The sequence below is a fragment of the Callorhinus ursinus genome, unplaced genomic scaffold (genome assembly GCF_003265705.2).
Source record: "Callorhinus ursinus isolate GAN/ISIS: 27379988/994484 unplaced genomic scaffold, GSC_fseal_2.0 scaffold46, whole genome shotgun sequence".
NCBI lineage: Eukaryota > Metazoa > Chordata > Mammalia > Carnivora > Otariidae > Callorhinus > Callorhinus ursinus.
Genome location: NW_027397108.1, coordinates 5,415,100 through 5,440,934, shown reverse-complemented (window position 1 = coordinate 5,440,934; position 25,835 = coordinate 5,415,100). Strand labels below are relative to the sequence as shown.

The following is a 25,835-nucleotide window of genomic DNA, read 5'->3' as shown; positions in this document are numbered from 1 at the left end:
CCCCACGCCAGGACCAGGGAGGGACTTGCACTTTTGGCCTGTAGGGGGCGCCAACGCTCAGCTGAAGATTTGTTGGGCGCAACCCAAGGATGGAGGCGGGGCAGAGAGTGAGAGTGAGTGAGTGAGTGAGTGTGTGAGTGTGTGTGTGTGTGTGTGTGTGTGTGTGTGTGTGTGTGTGTGTGTGAGAGAGAGAGAGAGAGAGAGAGAGAGAGAGACTGTGTGACTGTGTGTGAGACTGCATATGACTGTGTGTGTGAGAGACTGTGTGTGACTGTGTGTGTGACTGTATGACTGTGCAAGAGACTGTATGTGACTGTGTGAGACTGTATGACTATGACTGTGTGTGTGTGTGTGTGTGTGTGACTGTGTGTGAGAGACTGAGACTGTGTGACTGTGTGTGACAGTGACTGTGCGTGTGAGACTGTATGTGACTGTGACTGTATGTGACTGTGTGACTGTGACTGTGTGTGTGTGTGAGACTATGTGACTGTGTGCGACTGTGTGTGACTGTGTGAGACTGTGTGAGACTGTGTGAGACTGTGTGAGACTGTGTGAGACTGTGTGAGACTGTATGTGACTGTGTGAGACTGTGTGAGACTGTATGTGACTGTGTGAGACTGAGACTGTGTGACTGTGACTGTGTGTGTGTGTAAGACTGTATGTGACTGTGTTTGTGTGTGACTGTGTGTGTGTGTGTGTGTGTGTGTGTGTGTGAGAGACTGTGTGTGACTGTGTGTGACTGTGTGTGCATGCACGAGGGCGACTGTCCACCTTTCCCTTAAAGACGAACCACCAGGAAATCAGTCAACGGACCTTGAAGTGACAAAGGCATGGTCTTTGATGGCCTGCACGACGTCATCAAACTTGATCTTGGTGGTCCGTGTCCAGCCGTGGTAGATGATGGGCTTCCCGTCCGGCCCATCCCAGCAGTCCACTGAGGGAAGAAACGTGTAGTCTCAACACCCGGCTGTCTCTCCCCACCTCAAGAGTCCACTGATGGCAGTCACACTGTGGGGGGGGCGGGCAGCTGCAAGCTCGGCCCCGGCCCCCACCATGGCTCAGTCACTAGGACATGGGGGCCACACCCAGTAATTCCCCTCAGGGGGCAGCAACACGAGGACCCCCGTTATCTGTGTACGTGCATTACTCCTGCAGTTACAGGAAGACTCTGGTTGCTTAATTAAAGGTCCCCAATACATTTGTCCCAAAGAAACTAATTTCAATGTTTCCTTTTTTTTTTTTTAAAGAGATTTATAATGTGGGATTTTTTTCTGATTTCACTTGGCTTGCTTTTTCTAATGGAAATAATAAGAGCAATGAAACGTTTACTTTTTTAAAGTTCACAGGAAAATATTCCAACAGAACTTGATTATGTAGAAGGTGAACATCCCCTCTATTTTCAACCCCCAGAGGTAAGAGGAGCTGACCGTTTCAAACTTGATTTTTTCACATTTGCTTTTTTCTGGGGTGGAGGGCATACATCAGGCAAACGTCTGTAGGAATAAGCGCCATTCGAGTCTGATGCTCTGATGAATGTGCTTGATAAAACTGGAACTTCCATCAGTGCTCTGTGCCCTTTCTCAGCCCAGTACACCCACCCGCCTTTGGTGGCGCAGTCAGGCCAGGAGGAAGCAGCGGGCTCCTGAGTGCGTCCAGGGGCCTGGATCGTCTGTGCTGGGGTGACTGTGAGCAACTACGAAAAGCAGGTAGGCCAGATGCTAAAACATAGAGGGCTCCTGCCTTCCTCAAATAACAGCCTGGAGGGAAGCTGAAGGAGAAAATAGCGTAACAAAGCCATCTTTGGTACTGGACTCCCAGCCCTGCCACTACATCAGGACATTCTCTAGATGCCCCAAACCACTGCCTCAGGGTTTCTGACTCCAGCCCAGCCAGGCTCAACACCATACCTTGTCCAGGGGGAAATCTTCTGGGGAAAGGTGCCTAGCATTTGGTGGCCATATCCTCCACCCCCAGATGCTACGGGCACCCGGATCCTCCCTTTGCCTGTCCCACTCACCCCCATGACTCAGGCCTTTCAGACAACAAAAAGCATCGAGCAGCTACTTGGCAGACCTCAATTCACCGTACGTGTCATCTCCACCGGGAAAATGGTACTCACGCTCAATGCAGCGACACCCCATCCGCAGGCAGCGGATATATGCTTCCGTGGACGACTCGCTCCGCAGCTGGTCACCAGTGAGGTACCTGAGGGAGAGGAGGCGGTGGCCATGTGGGGGCAGGGCTGCACCTTGGGGCATCCTGGGGAACTTCTCAGTCCAAGTGCCCAACATCCTGAATCCTTCCTGTCTAAAAGATCCATGGTTAGGATCTGGGCCAGACACAAGCAATCGTGTGGCCACACCAGTCACGAGCTTTAGGCTCAAGGCCAAAATCGCAGGATGTGGACAACAGCCACCTTGGCGATCCTAGGGAAGAGTCAAGACTGTGTATTCTTTGGAGAAGAACTTGGTCAAAGGGTATCAGGAGTGAAACTGACATATAGCAATCAATTAATGACCCTACTACCCCACCCACCACCACCATGGTGCCCAGGAGGCCCTTCGTCCAATGATGGGCCACCATTTTGGTATCAGGGCTCCAGGCCAGGCACAGCTCTTGAAGAACTATTGCTGGAATTCACTATGCTTTGAACTCTGTCCACCAAAATTGACATAAAAATGCGTATTTGTATGCACTTTCCTCCTCTCCATTCTGCACCCCCACCCCTTTTACGAGGTCACGTTCCTTCACTATCCTCTGGGTTTGGTAGGATTCAGCACTCTTAAGCCAACAGACATGGTGGGAAAGCGAGAATCATGCAATCAGTTTGCCCCTAAGAAGACGTCACCTTCCAAAATGCCGTCTCTCTGACTCCTGGGCCTGTGGTGACGCTTGGGAAGGTAACAATCTGCCAGGTGCCCAGGCCCCAAGACTTTCACCCTCTCACCTTACAAGCAGACTAAATACAGGAACCTGAGTGCAACATCCACTTCTCCCTTCCAGTCTACCCTCTCTTTTGCAATCAGGATAATCTTCCAAAAATGTAAACGTGAATGTGTTGCTCTCTGGCTTCAAAGCCATCAGCGGCTCCTACTGCCAAGTGACCTTTGCTGTGATTTAAAAGGTTCCACTCAAGCAGAACTGCTGTCCTCCTCTCCTGCAACTCACCCTCCTGGATTCTACAGTCTAATCCCCCTCAGTTCCTCCTGCCCCTGGACCTTTGCACATGCGGTTCCTCCTTGCCTCACCACCTGTTCTCTCATCAATTCCTGTTGATCCTTGAATCAAAGGAGGCCTTCTGGGGTACCTGGGGGGGAGCTCAGTCGGTTGGGTGTGGTACTCTTGATTTTAGCTTGTGACCTTGGGGTCCTGGGATTGGGCCCTGCACGGGGCTCCACACTCGGCGGGGAGTCTGCTGGTCTCCCTCTCCCTCTGCCCCTCCCCCAGCTCATGGGCTTGCACTCTCTCTCTCTCTCTAAAATAGATAAATAAATCTTTAACACAAAACAGAACAAAACAAAGGAGGCCTTTTCCCCTCCAAGTACATAAGGACAGAGCTGCTTCTGCTCTCTTCCCTGCTATATCCCCAGCACCCAGCAAGCACAGGGCCCAGCACAGGGCAGACACTCAAATATCAGCTCAAAAACTCATTCAGTTGCTTTGCCGTGGCTACTAAGAGATGTCCGTGAAAACCAGCTTTGCCAACTTGCTTTTTAGGGTCATAGAAAAAAAAAACATGATTATTGCAAATACCAACTGGGAAAGGGCCAGGTGTATTCCCATGCCCCTTTCAGAAGCTTTTGTACGTTCTAGTCTGAGGAGTGTGGCCTTGCACTCTGCCCGCTCCCACACGCTTCACCAGAGCTGGGCGCAGCCGCCCGGCCCATCACAGGCTCACCGAGAAACTCACGTGTTATGCGAAGAGGAGATCCAGTAATGGGACAAGGGGTTGTTCATGTCCTGCATGTCCACCGCATCGTACTTCTCATCCCAGATGCTGTTCTCCCGCGAAAACAGGTACGTGAGGAACTAGGAGAGTCACAGAGATGAGATCCTCAACGAGGATGATGAGGATGGGTGGGGCCTGGATCTTTCTGGTCTCGGCCAACACAGGGAGATGGCAGCTCTGATACGGGAACTCACAAGAAGGTCTCCTGGCCCCAGGTACCCAAATTTGTAACGCAGAATGCTCAGATTGCAAGAGGATATACGGACACATGTTTTCACTCAACTGGGTGACGTTTCCCTTTGTAACGTGTAGCCTAAAATAGTTGATACAAGCGTACAGGCCTCCCACATGTAAGTTTTAAGGCATAATAATACCATGAATATTTGTACTCAAACCACCCAACCTAAAGCAAAAGAACATCACCGGTATCCTAACATCGAAAAGGCAGGAAATTTCCTACCCCAATTCCTCACTCACCCCTTTAAAAAAAAAAATCAGATTGAGTGGCACAGGGCTACACTCTGCTGCCTGGGACCAGCCTTACGTGAGGCAGGAGTACCACAGTTCTCCTCTCGGCCCCACCTCCCCTGCTGCTTCACCCAGGGCAGATGCAGGCGCCCCATCGACCTTCAAATCTGGTCGCTGTGCTTGTGATTGCTAGATGCTCCCTGGCAGCAGACGTCCTCTGGCGGGGAAAGCCAAGAAACCACCCAGGATATACAGCCCAGTAGAGAAGGATGAGCAAGACAGAAGGCTATAATTCAGAACCTAGAAGAAAACCAGCTCTCAACCAACAGAGTCAATTGGGGGGCAGATAACAGCAAAGCCCTCCAAGTGGAGAGAACCAGAAAAAAGCCAGAGGTCATAGACGTGAATCAAAAAGTCAAGGCAAGCTGACAAGGAGCCCACTCACCTCATCGACAAACAAGAAGGGCTCGGCAGTTTCCCTCATGGTGTCGTCGATAAACTTAGTCATCCGCTCACGGACTTTGTTCAGATCCTGAGCCCAAAGCTCCTTCGAATGACAGAGAGAACAAGAAATCATCAGAAAGAGGACTGGCAAAATCCTTCATCTCTCAGGATCCAGTTTCCCATCAAAGACCAAAATATCAACGTATTTCAGATGCATATGCAATCAGGCGCCACGTATCACACATTACTCTGTACAGGATGAACCTTGTCTGTAAAGGACCAGAGGGTTAAACATTTTAGCCTTTGGGTCACAACCACTCAATTCTGCTCCTGTACTGCAAAAGGAGCCATAGACAATACATACACAAATGGACATGGCTGTGTTCCAATAAAACTTTATTTACAAAAACAAGTGGTGGGCCAGATTCGGCCCACGGGCCATAGTTCGCCAACTCCTACCCTATGCCAGTTCTCTACACTGATTAGCGTGAAGAGGACGGCGAGCACAATGATGTTAGACTGCCCAGGGTTACTCACTTGGCTGACCCTGGCAAGCTATGTACCCTCCCTGTGCCTCCTCCTCTATTACATGAGAATGCTACCCAGGTGCAGCTTCTGTGAACGGCTGTATGAAATAAGGTTACGGATTTAACACAGCATCTCGTACACAGACACCGCTCCAATCCCAGCAGCTGGTACAAACAATCCTCCTCATATGGTCACCTCTGTTAGCCCACGCAACTCTGCAGGTCACACATTGTCACTGGAAAGAGGAGGAAGCAGAGGCTCAGGATGTCACATGACAATCCCAAGTTCCCACAACTAGTAAGGAGCTGAGTGAGGGTTCCAAATAAACTGACACAGAGTATGTCCTCTCTTCAAAAGAGTCAGCCAGGTAATGCTGCGCAGAGGCTTGGATGAGGTCTGAGATACACATCCAGCAGTTGAAGAACAGGTTCTGCAGCTTGGAAATGCAGAAGCCCGTTAGAAAAAAGAATACACAATATAAAGTGACTCTACTGTTTTCCTCTCTAATCCCTAAAAGCCCATATATTCATAGGCAAAAAGATGAAACATGACACACAGATTCACCTTTGACTCATGTTTTACGGGTTGTGAATATTCTAAAAGCTCTGCCTTTCAGGATAGTAAAAACAAATGTGCTACCAGGTACGTGTGTGGCTGGGTGGGAAGGGTCAGACAGGGGTGTGTGAAAGAAGCAAAGGCATAAGGACAGATACAAGGCCGTGAGGAACGGCCTCGCTGGGACATGGGTGACAGATCAACACTGAGCCTTTGCTGTTGACACTTGCAAATCTCCTTGGATAGGGACACAAAACAGCCATGAGGCTGAGGAAAAGCCAGCTCACCAGCATACGAGGTGTTAGAATCTTTGAATACTAGAACACAAAACTCAAATCGCGGGCTACTTAATGCAAATGCCTCCCCAGCCCTCGGCGCCCCCCTTCCTTCTCCTCCAAAGCTTTTGCACTTATTAACAAACACGGGTCCTTACCTAGTGTAACCTGGAATTAGCCTGGCTGGGTATAAAGAAATCTTCTGCCTAAAGAGCTTAAAATACCAATAATCTGGGGGTTAAAAAAAAAAAAGTACCTATTCGGTGTGGGGTAATGTGCCAGGCAGCTATAATAATGAAAATGTTAAGAAGAGTGAAGGAAGGGAACAGTGATGGGAGTCAGCCCTGGGCACGGACTGCCTGCCAGGCTCCATGTTAAACCTTTTTCACACAGTGGCTCATTTTGAACTCCCACAACCCCAGGAGGTACATATTACTCTCCATGTTATATAAGTGGAGAAACTGAGGCTTCACATCATTAAATAGCGAGACCTGACAATGAGCCCAAGACCAACCCAGGCACATGAGTTCTGGAGACTTCCTTTTATCCGACCCAGGGCTGGGCTGTGGCACATTTAACTAGTCCTCCAGTGGGCACTTTGAGGTTACTTGCAAGTTTTCATTTCCATTAAGGATTCTGCCATTACTTCTTTAAGATAAGTTCCTAGAAGGGCAATTATTTAATCAAAGTATATAAACCTTTTTCCCCCAAAGTTTTTGTTTTAATTGCATATTGCTGGGACACCTAGGTGGCTGAGTCGGTGAAGCATCTGCCTTCGGCTCAAGTCACGGTCCCAGGGTCCTGGGATTGAGCCCCGCATCATCCATCGGGGCTCTCTGCTCAGCGGGGAGCCTGCTTCTCCCTCTGCCCCTCCCCCCACTTGTGTGTGTGCACGCTCTGACAAATAAAATCTTAAAAAAAAAAAAGGGAAAAAGAAGAGCATGTGCCGCTCTCTCTGCTTTATGCTGTGGGAGCACAGTGCCCAGCATGTAAGGTGCCCAGATAGTGCATTTGCCCCTTCAGTGCACCCCACTTCAGCTCTCGTCTCGGGGGGGAGCAAACAAGCCCTCTCTTGGTCACTCTGGTTCAAGCACACGGGGGGAAAGCAATGGCCTCCCCATGTCCTCGGTCCCCACTCATCAGGCACCACAGGGGCTACTACCGTTGTTTGGGCCTCCATGTAGCTGGCCTCGTGCAAAAAAAAAAAAAAAAATTATTTTCTCTACAATCAATGAAATCTGAATGTGGGATATGCATTGGGTGACATTAAGAAGTTAGTGTTGTGGTTACATTTCGTAAAAAAAAAAAAAAAAAAAAAAAAAAAGTCTATCTTTGAGAGAGAGACACTGAGGCATTTACAAATGAACTGATACACAGTCTGGGGTTTGCTTTAGAATATTCCAGCGAGTATGAAGAAGAAGGGGAAGTAAATGAAGAAGAGGGGGAAGGGAAGGGGGGCACACAGGTGTGGAGAGGAGGACAGGTGAAATAAAATTGGAGACACGTGCATCATTTCTCGGCCGGAGTGATGGGTACATGGTGATCCATGATGCCAGCCGGTCTGTCCACTCTTGTCTGTGTCTGAGGTGTTCTGCAGTACTGAGTTTTTGGAGAAGTAAATGAACTGAATATTGCTATGAACCTAAAACGGCTCTAAAAAAGTAAAGTCGATTAAAACAAAGAACAAAACCAAACAATTAAATGAGGAAAAAAATAAAGGCAACGCCAGTGAGATACATAAAAACTTAAGTACCTACACGTATATGCACATTTATACAGACTCATCCTACACATACACAGAGATAACTCAGTCTGACAAGTTCTGGGGAGTAGGGCTCCCATCCCCATTTACAGAGGAAACTGCAGAGCAGAAAGGTCAAACCACCCGCCTAAGGTCGCACGGCTAGTAAGGGGATCTCAGGTTTCTTCTCTCCGTTGAACCCCGAGTGTCTCAACCTCAGCACCACAGGCCTTTGGGGTCGGGTAATCCCTCGGTCGGGGGCGGCTGTCCTGCGCATTTCAGAATGTAGAACAGCTCCCCTGGCCTCCACCCACTAAGTGCCGGTAGCCCGCCCAGTTGTGACAACCAAAAACGGGTAGAACCACCCTGATGGAAAACCACTGCCCAACACAAAACCCCTTCACTCTGCCACCAGCCTGTCCACAAACACGCCAGAGACTTCGCCACGTGTCATTCGTTAAAGGACAGCTATGCTGTCTTATCCCCCGGAGGACCTGGCAGGCTCGTCCACCCGGTCACAGCTTCCCATCAGCCAGGGAAGGTTTTGGGAAAGGGACACGTGCAATGAGCCAAGAGAAGGCGCAGAAGCCAGCCGGGGTGGGGCGGGGCTGGGGGGCACGGCACATACCACCCCGCTACCCTGGACTGCGCTCACTCTCCCCCCTTCCTCGGTCTGTGCCTGGGAAGGGGGCCCAGATGAGGCTGTTCTCTTTCCAGAGTCCGAGACACCGAAGTGGCCCTGGACAGGGAGCACCCGTGTTTCAATCACAGGCCAGGTGGCAGGTGGGGAGAAGGGGAGACAGAGGCCCAGGCAGCTCCGCCCTGCTCCCCCAGCCCTGCGCGTCTCTCACCTGCTGCTCATGTAGGAGAAAGCGCTGAAAGTCGTGCAGGTAAACGGCAGAGGCGTCGGGCCGGTCGGTGTTGCTGCCCTCGGGGAAAGGGAGGATATTTAGACAGGACACAATCCACAGAAGCTGCCACCAGACATGCTGTGAGTCCCTCCCGGGAGACAAGGTGACAGACCCCACATCCCTGACCTCAGAGGATGCAAGGAGGGGCCCTGACACCAGAACCCGGGAGGGTGGTGCCCGGGAATCTGCATTTCACTGCTCCCTTGTGCTGCCAGCGCACCCTGGGATCTGCAGAGCACCTCCAGGAGTGTGGCCTTGGGGGATGCAGTGCCGTAAGGCAATGCAGTGACAATGGAAAGCAGGGGGGGTGGGGTACGAATCCAGACCTGGAGGGCCAGGGAGGCTTTCTGGAAGATGCAGCAGCTGATGGAGTCTCAGAGAATGAGGAGGGGCTCACGAGGAGGTGGAAAGGGTCTCGGGCAAAGGGAACCATATATGCAAAGGCCTAACGAAAAAGAGAAGGCGGAAAGGGGAGGAAGGGGGGAGAGAGCAATTGGGGGGGGGCAGACCCAAGCCATACAGCAAATGCTTGGGTAGGGCTGAATGTGGACAGCATTTCGGGGAAGCTGATGCTGGAGAAGTGAACGGGGCCCATCAGAGGGTCTCCTCAGAAGCCACAACGCAGAGCTTGCTGAGTCAATGAGAGCTCTGAAGCAGGAGTGGGGGCCAGATGAAGCCCCCCCCCCCGCCCCCAGATTCTGGGCGGATGGGGAGAATCAGCCGGAAGATGCAAGACATAGGCTTTGGAACAGGCAGAGGCCCACTGTTGGGAGGATTTTCTGTTTGAGACGAGGGAACCCTTTACCCTGAATACAGGGAGACTCCACCTCAGCCAGCAGCCTGCTGACAGAGGGCCTCACGGGAGACGATGCTCGCGGTTACTGAAATACTGGGACCTCACTGGACTAGCAACTCTGGTTTCTATGGAAGGTGTTTCTATAGAACAGAGCCTTCCAGGGAAATCTGTACTTTACCCTGAGCATTGGCAAGGTGTCTCTGTGTGTGTACGTGTGTATTGGGGGTGGGGGGGGGTCTTTTTAAATACAGGAGATAAAACACACTTTTAGCTGTTCCCTTTATTAAACACTCAGGGTTCAAAAGTCTAATGTCTTTAATCATGAGTGTATCTGTAACCTTCTTTGCTAACCAGCCTCATGGTCTAACACTAACCTCTTCCTTAAAATACTGCATAAAAATCAGATCTGTTTCATATGCACTTTGCTGTCTTGAGGTTTCTGGTTTAGAAAGGGACGAAGGATCAGCTGCCGGAGTGTTCTCACCCCTGAGGTCTGGTTCTGAAAAGCAGGCCTAGGTCAGCATGCCACAAATTATTCTAGGTGCTATTAACGCCAGACCAAACATTTTCCCAGGCAGACAGACTTGGGAACACAGAACACTTCATAAATCCCCCACTTGGGGAATTAGTAAGAACAGCGAAGGTCTTGGGGCGCGTAGGTGGGTCAGTCAGTTGAGCATCTGACCCTTGGTTTCGGCTCCCGTCATGATCTCAGTGTTGTGAGACTGAGCGCTGTGTTGGGCTCTGTGCTCAGCGCGGAGTCTGCTTGAGATTCTCTCTCTCCTCCTCCCTCTACCCCTCCCCCAGCTCACTTGTACTTTCTCTAAATAAATCTTTAAAAAAAAAAAAAAAAAGAACAGTAAAGGTCCTGAGAAGTCCTGCAGCACTTACACTGTAATAATAATACCATCATCACTATTACAAGCCCTTTGCCACCCCACACACCACATGAAGCACTTTATATGCATCAACTCATTCTAATTCACTTAAACCTGTTTAACCAGGAATTTCCCAAATTCCTATCTGGGAAAGCAGGTCCTAAGGCATACAGGCTTCTCTATAGAACCTTCTGGGTCACCCTCCCACCACTCCACAAACCCTGTTGCTGTTCATGTTTATCCATGCCACAGGCTGGGGAAAGCCAATCCCCCTGTAGGAGACCTTGTCTGTGGAGACCAGTGGCTACCCACAGAGGTGGCCCTCCTGGCACCAGCTGGCCCAACTGGGAGGCTCCAAAAGGGCACCTGTGCCCAGCACAGCCACCCTGAACAATACCCCAGAAGAGGTGCCTCACCCCAAGATAAACACGGAAGAATCTTTTTTGAATTCATCAAGAATCTGAAATAGAAGACAGAAGAAAAACACATAAAAAAATAAGAACATTAGACAAGTCAAGCCACGCAATGCAAATGAACAGTTTTTTATTAAAAAATTATAATTGGTATGACTTTTAAATAGGCAATTATGAAAGTTATGAAACAAAAGAGAGAAGTCTTCCTCACCCCCTTCTTAGTCTTACTCCTGAGAAGTAATCAATCTCAGTAATTTGGTAGGTTTCCTTCTAGAATGTGTTTGATAGATATTCATTTAATTATATCTTATATTACGTCCATGTCTCCAAACTTTAAGCTGTTCATTTTAGGCTTTACATATTATTCTGCAACCTCAAATAGTCTTGCCTCACTACTTTGAAAACTTTGTGTTCCATAATATGTACATCACTTATGTAGCATTACTTAACCATCTTTAATGAGACTGTGAATCGATAAGCATTTGAAAAATTGAGGGCACGGGGCGCCTGGGTGGCTCAGTCAGTTAAGCGTCTGCCTTTGGCTCAGGTCATGATCCTGGAGTCCCGGGATTGAGCCCCACGTCTGGCTCTGCTCAGTGGGGAGCCTGCTTTTCCCTCTCCCTCTGCCCCTCCCCCTGCTCAGGCATACACACTCTCTCTCTCTCTCTCTCTCGCTCGCTCACTCTCTCAAATAAATAAAATCTTAAAAAAAAAAATTCAGGGCACAAATGGAAATGCATCCACTGGCACGTTACAAGCACTAATGATATAAATAGCACTCCTGCTCTGGATTCCCCAGCCCTCTTGCCAAGCTGCTTGGAGTCCAGGATGACACGTGGAAAACCAGCCTTCTGGAAAAATTATCTACAGGCTCCCAGGAAGCATCAGGAGGTCTGTGTAAATCTCCACATGTATGCATTTTTTTTTCTGGGAAGATAATCTATAGCTTTAATCAGCATCTCAAAGAAATAGGTCACCCAAAAAGGTTAAGAGCCACTCTTTCAGAAAAACTCGGAAGTTCTTCATTCTATTTACGTATAATTTACAGCATAGCCATTTCTTTATTTAAAAAAAGAAAAAAAAAAGAAGGGGATTTGGGGCGGTGCGTGCTCTTTGGGATTTGGACTCATTTGCCACTTAGATCCCTAGATCGACCTGGTGTTTAAGGCCAGACCCCTTCCAAATCCGAACCCCAAGACTGGTCCCCTTATACCTGCAGGAAGCCCAGTCTCGCACTTACCCTCAATTATCCACTCTACTCGCTCTTTAAAGCCAGCTGGTTCCTTTCCTTCTTTTCAGTGAAGCACCAAAAAAGCTCCACCCCATTTCAGCCAGGTGGACAGCTGGGACAAAGGGGGTGCCCCTACTGCAGAGATGCTTCCAGAGCCAGAAAATATGGGGAGAAACACCCCAGCTTCCCCTCTCGTATGCCTGTGTCTCCATCCTGGTCACCCCATTTGCTGAACCTGCTGGCAGAGGCATCTGGGAACGTATTTGTGGGAACCAGCACCCCCAGGGTACAGAGCAGGGCAGGGAAAGGATTAAAAGCCAAAAGGCTCAGCACTTGCACAAGCAGAAGCAGAATTCAAAGATGCAAAACAACAGGGCAGGTGTGGGGGTGGGGGTCATGGGGAATGGAAGGTAGAAGAGACGAGAAGATCCCCGGGCCCATCCAACAGAGCGGCCAGTCACACACCCACTGCAGTGGGCTCTGGGGAGAGCAGAGAAGCGTCGAGAGGTCTCTTCTGGACATTGCAGCGTGAGATGCAAAGGCCAGGAGGCAGTTAGAGGGGAGAGTCTGGCTAAGCACAGGCCCTGCCTGGGATGACCAACCTTCGGACACCAAGAAATCAGAGACCCAGCCAAGGATGTTGTGAGCCCAGTGAGAGGAGAATGGAGACAAATGGCTTTGTCAGCGTGGAGGTCACTGGCGAGATGACAAGATGAGCTGCAGTGGGCAGGGGGGAGGCTGGGACACATGGCTGGGAGAGGCTCAGGAGACGGAGACGGGGAGGCAGGTGCAAGACAGTGATGCTGATGGTGCTCCTGGGGCAGGTCCCGGGGCAGGGGGATGGGGCAGCAGTTGGACGGGGGAGACGTGTCAGGGAGGGCATTCTATCGATGGAAGAGTTTACAGCATGTGTTATAGGTACGTATGTGGCCCCCAAAAGACCTGTGCCAGCCCCAACCCCTCCCCCCTACATTGCGAATGTGACCTTATTTGGAAATCAGATCTTTGCAGATGTGATCAAGCGAAGGCAAGGTCCTCCTGGATTAGGACGGGCCCTAATGCCATGACTGGAGTCCTTATAAAGGGGGACATCTGGAGCAGGCACAGACCAGGACAAGGTGGCCATGTGATGACAGAGGCAGAGACGGGGGGCGCGGCGAGGAGCACCCAGGCTGGCCAGCAAACAGCAGAAGCGGGGAGAGTGGCAAAGAGCAGATCCTCCCCAGAGACATCAGTGGGCACTCAGTGCTGTTGGCACCCGGACCTCGAGAGGCAGAGGTCTGTTCTCTCTTCAGCCACTTAGCTGGGGTCTGTCGTGGCAGCCCTGGGGAACTCACAGGGCTTGTCATGAGCTGATGCAGGGCAGCCACAACCTCAGTTACCCCTGGTGCCCCTCCCATCAGGAAAGCAGTAAAACAAACCCCACGTCAGTCACAGACCCGCCCCCCCTCCTCTGGGAGGATAAGCAGGTGTTCCAAGATGACATATCTAGAACGTCATGGGGTCAGAATTTCAACGCTGGTCTACCTTGGTACTTCTCCACCGGCCCATACGGTACATGCAGATGCACACACAGTAAATAGTGGCATCCTAGCAATGAGAGAAGAATATGCTAGATGCTATAGGCACACAGTGGAGAGACAGCAATTAAGTTATTCTACCATTACTGTGTGGGGTTATGTGGTCAAAGTCTACCAAACCAGGACACTGTTGGCTCTGTGTGACTAGAGGTGACATCCTTGACCCCTTTGGCCCCAGCAAAGGATCCATGAGGTCTGGGGAGATGTCTGTTTTATTAACCACTGTGACCTCCTGGCTCAAACGTACGTTGAATGAATGCCTAAAATAATGGACAAATTAATTTTCTCTGGGGAAAACTGAAGACTACAAGGAAAAGTCACCTTTGACTTCTGTTCCCAGGAGACAAGGGAAGGGACTGTGCCAAAGGATGGGGACTACAAAAGCAAGGGCCCAGAGGCGTCAAGGTCAGCCTGAGTTCAGGGAATGAGTCTCCCCACATGGCCAGGGGCGGGGGCAGTGCACCCTCCAGGCTAGGACTCACCCTACACCCTCTGTGCGTAGCAGGTTACGTGAGCCATTCGGTGCCAGGAGGCCAGGGGGAAATGACAGTAACAGAAAAAGCTAACCCGAGCTTCACTGCTGACTTCTGTACTGTGGACAGTTCTCCCCAACCAACCCCCCCCGCCCCCCATTAGCATAATCTGCGATATTCTCTGGAACCCTCAGCCAGAATACCATTACAGAATGTGATTCACTTCCCACACACTGGCACCCATGTCAAAGCTCGAAGAATAAATATTAATCTTTCTCCTCAATGTATGATCATTGAAGGTTTGGAGACATTTTAATTATCTTTCTATTTGTATGAGCTTCCTACTTCTTTGTAGTAAGTATGCGTTACTTTGCTTATCATACAATTTACTGAAACATCAGAAATGAATTTCCAATCAAGGGCTGCCTGGTCCTGTGCTTCAGCAGTGAGGTATCAAAGGACCCCCCTGGGAAACCCACTGACTCTGACCAAGATGGTCCTGTTGAAGCACCAAGACCAGCTGTAGTCCCTTCTTCCTGAAGTAATTCTGCCACAGGAAAGGACAGGCTGTCCTGGGGGCCAGCTGTGCACGGGACGCTCTGCGGGGGGACTGCTCTCGACGAGCCCTCTCTATCCTCTCAGTAAGCCTGGAGGGTAGGTACCATCACCCCCATGTAAGAGAAAAGACTGAGCATCTGGAAACTTAATACTGCTCTCAGCTACAAGTAACACGAAAGCAAGATTAGTGCCACCTTTCAAAAAAATTATAGCTTTTTTTATTTGACAGAGAGAGAGAGAGAGACAGTGAGAGAGGGAACACAAGCAGGGAGAGTGTGAGGGGGAGAAGCAAGCTTCCCGCGGAGCAGGGAGCCCGACGTGGGGCTCGATCCCAGGACCCTGGGACCATGAATGACCTAAGCCGAAGGCAGACACTTAACGATTGAGCCACCCAGGCGCCCCTATTTTCTGTCTTAACAGGCAAACAAGCAACGGAAGACACCTACATTCAGAGTCCAGGGGGATGGTGATGGATGGTAGCAGGCCGTGTGTGCTTGTTTTCTGGTACCTTGCAGGGTTGGGAAGGCACTTGTTCTTTGAATCACACTGGACACGATTTGGGAGCTGATGATTATTTGGGAGCTGCTGGAGAGCAACTCTGAATCTTGGGTTTATGGGAACCCATGGTGGACAGACTTTTAAGGTGGCCCTGCGATGTCCTCCTCCCAGTGTCTGCACCCCTGCCATTTCCCTGCCACTTGCAAAAGTAATGGGATGTACATGATTATGTGTCTCAGACTGTAAGATGACACTATCACGATTGAGCACCTGTCTTGCCACCTTTGAGGAAGCTAGCACCCATGCAGGAGAGCCCCATCCATCAGAGGGAGCTATGGGCAGCATCTAGGAGCTGTGGGTGGCCTCTGGCCAGCAAGAAACTGAACCCTCAGTCCTACACCTGCAAGGAACTCATTGTTCCACAACCTCATGAGCTTGGAAGCAGATCTTCTCTCACTTGAGCCTCAGATGAGACCACAGCCTTAGGCTGAAATCATATGAGACCCCAAAGCAGAGAATTCAGCTAAATGCCTGAGCGCCAGAAACTGAAAGAACAATGAGCATCATGGTGATACTGCTATGCAGCTAATGCAGAACCCTAACACATTTCCAAAGGAATCTACAGGAGGGTACAGAGAATACATCATATGGAAGGGCAGGGGGTAAAAACCGATGAACAAACAATAACCTGACCACCGCATCCCACAGGGGTGAAACTCAAGTCCTGGACCAAGAGCAAGAAGGAAATTAACCAGCCATCCTCACTGCAGATCAGAGCCTGTGAATACCTGATGCGTGGTTGTTACTAACCCAGGGGGCCTTCACACGTTTGGTGGGGAGGGAGCAGAGCAGCAGTTAGGAAGCTGGGCGTTCAAGCATTTAAGGGAGAAATAACACAAAATCCCATGAGCAGAGGAAAGTGGGTAAGAACAAGATGAAATAGGAAGGCCATGAGTTGATCACTGCTGAAGCTGGCTAATGGGTACATGGGGTTTGTTACACTATCACCACTGCTTAAGTATGTTGGAAATTTCCCTTGATACAAATGTTTTAAAAATTAAAAACAAGTTATCAGTGGCTGGGCACCAAAGCTGGGCAGAAGGGAACTCAAATCCTAGCTCTGCAGCTTATTGTATGGTAACCTAGTTTACAGGTCACCTCCAGCAAGTAACCTCTCCGAGACTCAGGTTCTTCATCTGTAAAATGCGGATAACAATAGTGCCTCTCACACAATTAGAGAAGAGAATTAGATGCACGGACAACACTTAGCACAGCACCCAGCAAATAGTTTACACTTAAGAAATGTTCGCTATGCTCTTTATTCATAATATTGTTAGTACAGCCTACTTAAGAGGCATATCACCGGGGACACGCATGGAATTTAGTTTCTTGTCCTCCTGCTGCTGCCAAACTTTGAGAAACTTTGAGGCTTGAGAGCAGCAACGTAAGGAGGTGGTCAGACACAGGTTTCCTCAAGCTGGGAACCGAAAGCTACTGATGAGCAGGAACCCACTCCTGGATCTAGGCTGGGGGTTGTCTATCACCATAAACAGCTCTGTCTCCCCGAAGAAGCCTAAGAAATCCAGCTGAGCTTCTAAAGAGCACACAGCTATTGCTTTTCCGTGCTGTGTGCTGCCAGCAAGGAACTCAGGAAGTAAATTATATGCTGACCCTAGGGGTGGGGCATTTTACCTGCACAAGAGTAGTAAGGTTTCTCAAGCTGGCCATTAACTATCTACAGAGCTTAGGGCTTTGTTATCCAAATTCCAAGTCAGCTCTACCCTCTAGTGCTGGAGATCCAAAGTCTTTGGGGTCCCATAGGCAACATAAATTAGTAGAGAGCTGGGGGTGCGGTGGGAGCTGGGGCAAACCAGAGGCGGCTTGCTTCCTTCCTACTCAGAAGTCCTCATGGGGAACTCAGGACCCATATATAGCCACATGTCATTTTTTTTTTTTTCAAAAGAAGCAGAAAATCTAGATCTTAATATGGAATCTCTTAAGTTTTAAATGTAGGCAATTCATTTTAAAAATATCTAAAGCATTAGGCCAAGTCCAACAGAATGCAGGCTCAATGTGGTGTTCTGGCCAACAGAAGCAACCTCTGGTACAGATGTTTTTCCCCCAAAACTGGGCAAACTAAGTTACCCCCAGAGGATTCGGGGATTCTGCAGAAATCTGACTCAAATGTCTTCTTCCCCTTCTCCCTCCCAAACACACACACATTAGCCTTAAAAAGAACCATAACAAAAGTGCAGGTTGAAATAAGTCTTATGTGGAATTTTATCACAGTGGAAACAGACCACCAATGGGTTAACCTGTGCTGGCAGATGAATTAGCTTTTGTGCAAACCTTATTCTCAAGCTTCGCCTGCCATCTGTCTGAGACCAGCATCCTGAAATTTCAAGGCAACCGATTATAAATAAACTGTTATTTGCAACTACTTATCTTGAGTGCATCGAGCCTTTCTCAATCCCGGTCAATTGCGTAAGACAGCAATTGTCATTATTCTGGATTTCACTTGTACATTGTCATCAAAACATTTTCATTGTTCTCAAGAACTGATTTTAAATAAAACAGATTTTAACCTAAGAAATGTGTTTTGATCAGCTTTTATACAGTTTTTTTAAATTAAGTTTTCATATAAAAAAGGGCAGGTTATATAATTTAAAAAGTTTCATAACCAATGACCTGATTTGATACCTTTATTTTACAGAGGTGGCTGAGTGAACGGAAAAAAGATGACTTTCCCCCAAATCACTTGTGGTCAGCCAAGGTCAAGCTGGGGCTAACCTCTGGGACTTTCAATCCCCAAAGCCTACAGAGTCTTTCTACTCTATTTGGCAAACCAAGAACTAATATGTGAAAATGAACACAATGCAATGGACTGTTTTACTCTATAAAATACTGTATTTTTCTCCAATCTAGGCAGACTAGAAATGCTGCCCCCATTTCTTTACCTCAGATACATCCAAAATCCCACAGCCAACAGTCACCTATCAAGAAGCCTCATCCTGTGCCCACTGTAAGCCTGCATGCAGAAGGCAATTAATAAGTGTCTTCTAGCAATTGTGTGTTCTTTTTTTTTTTTTTTATAAGTAGGCACCATGCCCAACATGGGGCTTAAACTTCACAACCCTAAGATCAAGAGTTGTGTGCTCTACCAACTGAGCCAGCCAAGCGCCCCCCTTCTAGTGACTTTCATATGCTCATCATTTAAAAATGCCTGCACTATTGACCTCCCCGTCCCACGCCCTCATTCAGACCTCCCTAGAGGCCGGTGGGACAGGAATCCCTGCCCCCATCACACAGATGAGTAGACTTGAGGCTGAGTGTCGTAGGTGGCCAGCCCCGGATCACACAGCTAGTTGGAGAAACCAGATCTCTGGCTCCAAGTACCACATCCCCTCTGCTCTGCAGCTCTGCTCTGGACCCACCTCTGCCACCGGCAAAGCCCTCTTCCGACAGCAGAGGCTCCTGTTTGTGGGGTGTGCACCACCCACCGGGCACTGTGCACCATACGAACCCCACTTTTTAAGCTTTACACTTAATGGAACCTTTTCTTATCGTGAAAATAATGTGCTCTTCGAAACAAGTCAAAGAAAACGGAGGTGTGCAAAGGAAAATGCAATCATGTCTCCTGCCCATCTTCCCAAACCCCTTCAATACAGACAAAAATCAACATTAGTGTGTATTCTTCCATACTTTTTCCTTTGTTCATAAAACACACAGAGACGTATGGAGGAGGGTTATTATATCCTGGTTTTGGTTTTTGGTTTTTCATCAGACCTAGTTCCTTGCTTGAATCTGCTGCTGGCTTTGCTCACAAAATATCACGAACATCCCTCCAGATCAACAAACACACAGACTCAGGCTTCTTAATCAGCTGCATAATGTTGCATGGTATGGACTGACCATAATTTACTTAGCTATTTCTCTACTGAGAGGCAGGCAGATGGCTCCCAGGTATTTTGCCAGCCTAAGTAATGCTGCAATAAACAATCTGGTAATAAATTCCTAGGTCCCCATGCCCTCATTTCTCTCAAACAGAGTCCCCAAAATGCCACTGTCAGGTCAAAATGTATGCACATCTTAATTTTAAAATGGCATATTATCTTAATAAAAAATATTCTCATAAATAATGAATAAAAGCATAAAAAGGAACACACACATAATCCCTCCACCCAGAGATGGCTCCCCTTAATAACTTGATAAATTTCCTTCCACAACGAGATCATGCAGCCAAGTTAATGGAACTTGTTTACTTTAATAGGCTGCAATTAAATTCCAGACTTCTCACATTCCCACCAGGAGGGTATGAACGAGCCATTCCCCCCATTTTCCCCATAGCTCTCTCACATGTCTATAATTTAACAGATGCAAACAGTATGTCCCTGTCATTCCCACCGTGTCTTTCCTTGTCAAGAACGGACACTCAACACTTCTAAGGGGTTTCTTAGGAACGTGCCAGACTTTGAAACACAGGGGAAACAAAGACTTCATTTGATCATTTGCTCAAGAATTATCTTACCGACTTTTGCTGCTCAAACATAAGTTTTTTATAGAACACGTGGAACTGCTCAAAGCTGAGCTCGTCTTTGTGCGCACCGATTTCCTGTAAATTAAAAAAAAAAAAATGACCACGTGATCTCTGAAGTCCCCAGAAGTAGGGCGCCGCACTGTGACCAGGCGGAAGGGCTGACCTACAGCACTGGCTACAAGCAAACTCACCTTCTTCTGAACCCAAACTGTCCACAGGTTTCCTCATGTACCTGCCTGGAGAACATACGCACCAGGGCTCCTGGTGCGGGTAAGATCCTGCTCTTGCCCTTCACACCAGAAGAGATTTGGCCAGAATTCCAAGAGCGGTAACGCAGAACTCCTCCCTCTGGGGGCAGAAGACACTTCCAAATCCAGGCCTAGCACAGGGTCATTCTAAAAGCATGGGAAAACTAACCAAGCCTTTGGAGTTAGAGCTCAACTCCAGTCAAGGCTTGTCCCCCGAACTGCTTATGGCTTTGGGTAATTTACCCAATCCATTCGGACCCTCAGTTTCTTCATCTATAAAATGGGAAAACCACCACCGCCCTCCCTAGGACTTCCCCCAAACCAAACCAGTAACATCTACGTATTGCCAGCTCAGGAAAGCCTTGATAAAGAACAAGATTCCAACGACGTGACGATCGATGGTAAATGCTCCCCCTGTCTCTGTTTCTGCCTTCTTAGAATAGTTGGAATGTTCCAGACAGGTCAAAAGATGGCTTGATAGCCAGAAAGTGGGTTAACTCTTCCGAGAGTTCACTGGTACAAAAATGAATGCACTTTCATGGCTGAGGAAGCCTGTGACTGGGGCTGCCATTGGCAAGGCCACGTGAGTCCTGCAACTGGAGCTAGGGAGACAGAGTGTCACTGAGTTCCTTGACAAGAGTCGGGATCTCTCTGAGCACCAGTCAGGGGGCCTACACATCTCCATCCTAACCCCTTTCAGGAAGGCCCCACCTGCCCCACACTGCACCATCACTCTTGGAGTGACTTAACCTGCCACAGATCTGCCAGCAGCTTCATGACACCAGACCGTAACCAAACTAAATGATGGGTGGAAGGACGGCTCAGTGGGAAGTGGGGGGAAAGCCAGGGAAGAGCCAACTCAGACAACTAGATTAGGAGGTGGTCTTGGATACAAGACACCATGCCCCTGACAACCTACATAAGGAGCCTTTCATAATATTTCCCAAAAGAAACACATTAGTTCGTATTATTTGAAGGAAAGTAGGCTGCAGGACGGTAAGGAAACGGGAAGGCTATACTGGTGGGAGCCAGCCAAGCAGTTCAGCAAACAGCGTCCTTGTGGAGGACGTCCTCAGCTAGGGCTGCGAGCAGGGCCCTACGACCTTCGCGTGGTCCCTCTGTCTGGACTGGGACAGATGCATCTGGAGGTGAAGGGTTTTCTTGGGCACCATTCGATGGGGCTCAAAGGCTAAGTGACCCTAAGTTCACAAAATTGCCAGGCCAGCCAAGCTAGGAAACTTACCACAAACTTATCTTTGAGGAACTTGGCACTGTTCACTTTGAAGTTGACCAGGGGTAAGATGGTCTTCAACTCTCGGAGGCTGATGCTGCAAAACAGGGAAACCCCAGCTCTATTCACCTCGAGGGGCAGACACGAAACGTCCCAGGGGTTCAAACCAAGGGGTGGGGGGCGGTCACAGAAGGCCGGAGGGGAAAGGGGAAGGATCCAGCCTCAGAGGAGCACCTACTATGTGCCAGGCTGCCCTGGTGTCATCCAGGCAATAATGTTACCAAACCCCTCCATACACCTGACCCCCTACAGAGGAAGCATGACCCACCCTCGGGTTTCAGAACAGGCAACGGGGGAAGGGTCTGGGAGGGATAACGCTGCTCTAGGTCAGAGCTGGGTGACAGCAGAGCCCGGGTTTGAATCAAATCCCAAAAGGTATAGTCATGTGGACCACATCACAGAAACCCCCATGCATGCTTTTCACTTGGGCCAGGGGGCAAGTTCAGTTCCAGAGGAAAGAAGGGGAGAGCACATTCTGAGCAAAAGAAATACCTGTAGTAGCTCTAGTTAATAACAGTAGCGACCGGAACTTCAGCCGCACATATTCAACGCCAGGCACCGCTCTGGGGGATGGACGGACGCACAGACACATACTCCCTCCATGCTCTCACGACCTCCTGGGGTGGGTACCCTCACCATCTCCACATCCCGGGTGAGGACACAGACTCAGAAGGTTCGGAGCTGGGAGGTGGGGGAGGTGGACTCCAGGGCATTTCCCTACCTCTCCAGGGACAGCACGAACAGTGGGGAGGGGTGGGGGGGGGTCAAGGGCATGGCATCCAGACCCCTGCGGCTACAGAGCTGAGTGTCTGCTAGAGCGAGAGAGGGTGGTCTGGGGGTGCTGTTGGTACGGTCAGAGAAAACTGCTCTGTGTTCTGGAGACGTCCGACCAGACAGGGCTGTGCGTGGTCAAGGAAGGAAGCCTGTCCAGGATGTGGGCAGAAAATGGCCGAGTTTCCCCAACGCTGTCAACTCGGCCTCTGCCGGTACATCCGGAGAGAAGCAGCACGTTACCCTCCGCAGCTGGCCCTGCAGACCACGGAGTGGGGCTCCCGGCTGTCCCAGTGTCCCCACTGTCAGCCTTTCTACCTCTAGTCTAACAGCCTCCCTAACATCAGACACCTTTACCTGCAAGAGGCTTCCCTGCCCCCCACTACGACAGGGTCAGCACCAAGGGCTTTCCCAGAAATGAGAGCAACAACGTCAGGTAGGGCTGGCCGGGCAGAGAATCAAGCAGGCTGGCTGAGAGCCCCTTTCTGACCCAGCCCCCGCGATGTCCAGGAAGAGCCTGGCCAGGAACAGGACGAAAAGAGAGGAGCAACAGGGGCTGGTGCCCCAAGACGGGGGCAAGGAGAGGGTGTGGCCAAGCTGGTGGCCCTGCAGGGCTCATCCGGCACCAGGGAAGAGGTCAGAGTCCCCTGGGGAACCCAGAACCTCTAGGCCGAAACAGGGTCAAGAAACCTCCCTACGTAGCTCCAGGTACAGAGACAGGGGGGCTGGGAGCCAGTGGAGCAAACCAGACCTGGGGGCACAAGACTCTGAGCAACAGGGCACCCGAATCCAGCTGCTCCAAAAGTCCCACCTTACAGCAGAGCAATGGAGCCCCCAGGTAAAGGTGGGGGCCACAGAGCTTCCTTGGGCTCCTGTGCCGTGCCTTTGCCGCTCCATGCCCCCCACTGTGGGCCTGTGGGTCTGCGCTGCACCGCCTGACCCTGAGCCAGGACAGGCACTGGGACTCCCCAGCTGCTGGAGGGGAAGAATCCGGCAGCCCCCAACCTCACCCCTCTCCCCGTCCTCAGATGAAGAGAGTGCCTCAGCAAGGTTAAATCCAGCATCCGCAACCCTCTCAGGACCTCAAGGGAGGATGGCTCTGGAGCCCGTGGCTGTGACCACGGCAGCTAATTCCTGCCAGTATGCACAGGTGTCCCTCCCCCACGCCCTCCCCAGTAAGCTTCCCGCACACTAACACCCAGCTCAGATTCCGATTCCTGCAGGCTCAGCCTGTGACCGTGGGTTAGGAACCAGGGCAGTTCCTCCGGAGAGGGAAGGCAAGAAATGGTCCCTGCCACGGGCCACACGGAGCCCCTCTCCCTTCCGCGGCAGGCATCACTCCACCATTGTGGCAGCTCCCCCTGCCGGCCTGGTACCGTCCCAGCTCCTACGGCACCGCACCCCAGCAGCCTTGGCCACGCCGCCCGAGGAAACTTACCTGCCACGGGAGGCTGGGCCAACACCTCTGCCACCCACAGGTTCCTGGAGCAGTAAGGACAATCTTAAGCCCTTGTCAGCACTCACCACAAGCCGGGCATCATCTAAGCACTTTCACATGCCCGCTGAGACCTCACACCAGCCCAGGGGGGCAGCAACTATTAGCTCTCTCTTACAGATCAGAAAACTACGGCACAGAGAAATGAAGTGATTTACCCGATGGCAGTGTTCCAGATCTGGGCTGTCCGATGGGGTAGCCACTAGCCACATGTGGCTACTGAGCATTTGAAATGTGGCTAACATGACCCAGGAACTAAATTTTTAATTTTATTTAATTTTAATTAATTTAAATAGCCGCCTATAGCTAGGGGCCACCGTATTAGACAGAGCAGCTCTGGAGGATCCTTTTCTTTTTAAGATTTTATTTATTTATTTGACACAGAAAGAGATAGCGAGAGAGGGAACACAAGCAGGGGGAGTGGGAGAGGGAGAAGCAGGCTTCCTGCTGAGCAGGGAGCCCGATGTGGGCCTTGATCCCAGGACCCTGGGATCATGACCTGAGCCGAAGGCAGACGCTTAACGACTGAGCCACCCAGGTGCCCCTAGAGGATCCTTTTCTAAGTTGAGTCCCCCAACCACCAGCACCAACATCAGCTGGGAATTTGTTAGAAATGCAGGAGACAATCTGCTCTCCGTGGGACGCAGCCATGGTAAGCCTCCCACCAGGGAACACAATTCCAGGGACCCTCACAGAAGGTTCGGCTGAGGGAAGGGGGGTTTCTCAAGGGGTATTTTGATCACAGAAATATTCACAGTTTGCACAACCTCAGAACCGAATTCCCTGATAAGAGACAACTAAACTCTAAAGGCTCAAAGATGGGGTTGTGGGTGGGGGTTGCCTCTAAAAATCCAGCCAAGAGTTACTGTTAAAGAACTGACACTTCTGACTCAGTCTCCCCAGGCCTGGAAATGTCATAAGGAAAGCTTCCCAAGCTAGAATGTTCCATTTGCTCAATGTTATGTCTAGGAATGAAAGGGAGAACTTTCTTTCATCTGACAAACACCAGGAAGACCAAACCAGCCAGACCCTGACCTCAAGGCGCCCCCGCCAACGTGAGCAGCAACAGGAAGGGAAGACTCTAGGAAAGCAGAGCATGTCTGTCCAATGGGGCACTGTGGAGTCATGGTACAAGGACCAAGAATCCTACAGTGGCCCTGAAAATGTTTCCCGTGAGGGTCACAACCTATGTTAACTTGGAACATGATTTGGTGCTAATGTGAACATAAGGAAAAACTGGACATAGATTAAATGACAAAAGACAACTTTTCAAACCAAGTATCACATTCCCATTGGTTGATTTCTAACGTAGGCATGGACATCACTTTCCTGAAGAGCTGCAAGGAAGTGTAGACATTCTTATGCTGTAACGTGATGTGAAAATGGTTTAATCCTTGCCTCCTTTAGGGTGGGCTCTGTCCCCGTAACGGTCCCCCCCTTCCTCCTTCCCCACCTCTGATAACACTCTGCTCCACCTCCTGTGTCCAGGAGTGTGCCGGCGCTAGGCACCTCGCATGGAGTGGAGTCAGGCCGTCTTTGTCTTTGGGGGACTGGCTTGCTTCACTTAGGACAGCATCCTCGCAGTTCATCCATGTTTGTGTGGCAGGGGTCAGAATTGCCCTCTTTTTTAAGGCTGTGTAATATTCCCCGGGAGGTGGAGCCCATGTGTTGTTGATCTGTTCATCTGTTGATGGACACTTCAACGGCTTCCCCCTTTGGGCTGTTGTGAGTATGGTTGCTGTGAACATGGGTGTGCAAGCCCCTGCTCTCAGTTCTTGTGTACATGGCCCGGAAGATTTATTCCCGAAGAACGGGGGTGGGGGTGACTTTACAAAGGGCCATCTTCCCAATACCACCTTGGCCAGGGGATCAAGGGTGACATCAACACTGACAGGCAAGCAGGAAGGCAGGAAGGCAGGAAGGCAGGAAGGCAGGCAGGCAGGCAGGCAGGAAGGCAGGCAGGCAGGCAGGCAGGCAGACAGGCAGGAAGGAAGACAGGCAGGCAGGCAGGCAGGCAGGCAGGAAGGAAGACAGGCAGGCAGGAAGGAAGGAAGGCAGGCAGGCAGGAAGACAGGCAGGCAGGCAGGCCCGCAGGCAGGAAGGAAGGAAGACAGGCAGGCAGGAAGGCAGGCAGGAAGGCAGGCAGGAAGGCAGGCAGGAAGGCAGGCAGGAAGGCAGGCAGGCAGGCAGGCAGG

At 50.2% G+C, this 25,835-nt stretch overlaps 1 protein-coding gene across 1 annotated transcript in view; it reads right to left on the bottom strand.

Annotated features, from left to right (window-relative positions):
- Positions 1-25,835, bottom strand: part of PLCG2 (phospholipase C gamma 2) — a 139,021-nt gene that overhangs the window by 54,848 nt on the left and 58,338 nt on the right. The window contains exons 6-13 of the mRNA XM_025860437.2: positions 21,327-21,411; positions 19,827-19,910; positions 10,962-11,005; positions 8,812-8,884; positions 4,863-4,964; positions 3,911-4,029; positions 2,120-2,205; positions 814-934 (exon numbers count right to left, since the gene is read on the bottom strand). Coding sequence (XP_025716222.1) covers positions 814-934; positions 2,120-2,205; positions 3,911-4,029; positions 4,863-4,964; positions 8,812-8,884; positions 10,962-11,005; positions 19,827-19,910; positions 21,327-21,411 — 714 coding nt within the window. The remainder of the gene's footprint in view (positions 1-813; positions 935-2,119; positions 2,206-3,910; positions 4,030-4,862; positions 4,965-8,811; positions 8,885-10,961; positions 11,006-19,826; positions 19,911-21,326; positions 21,412-25,835) is intronic.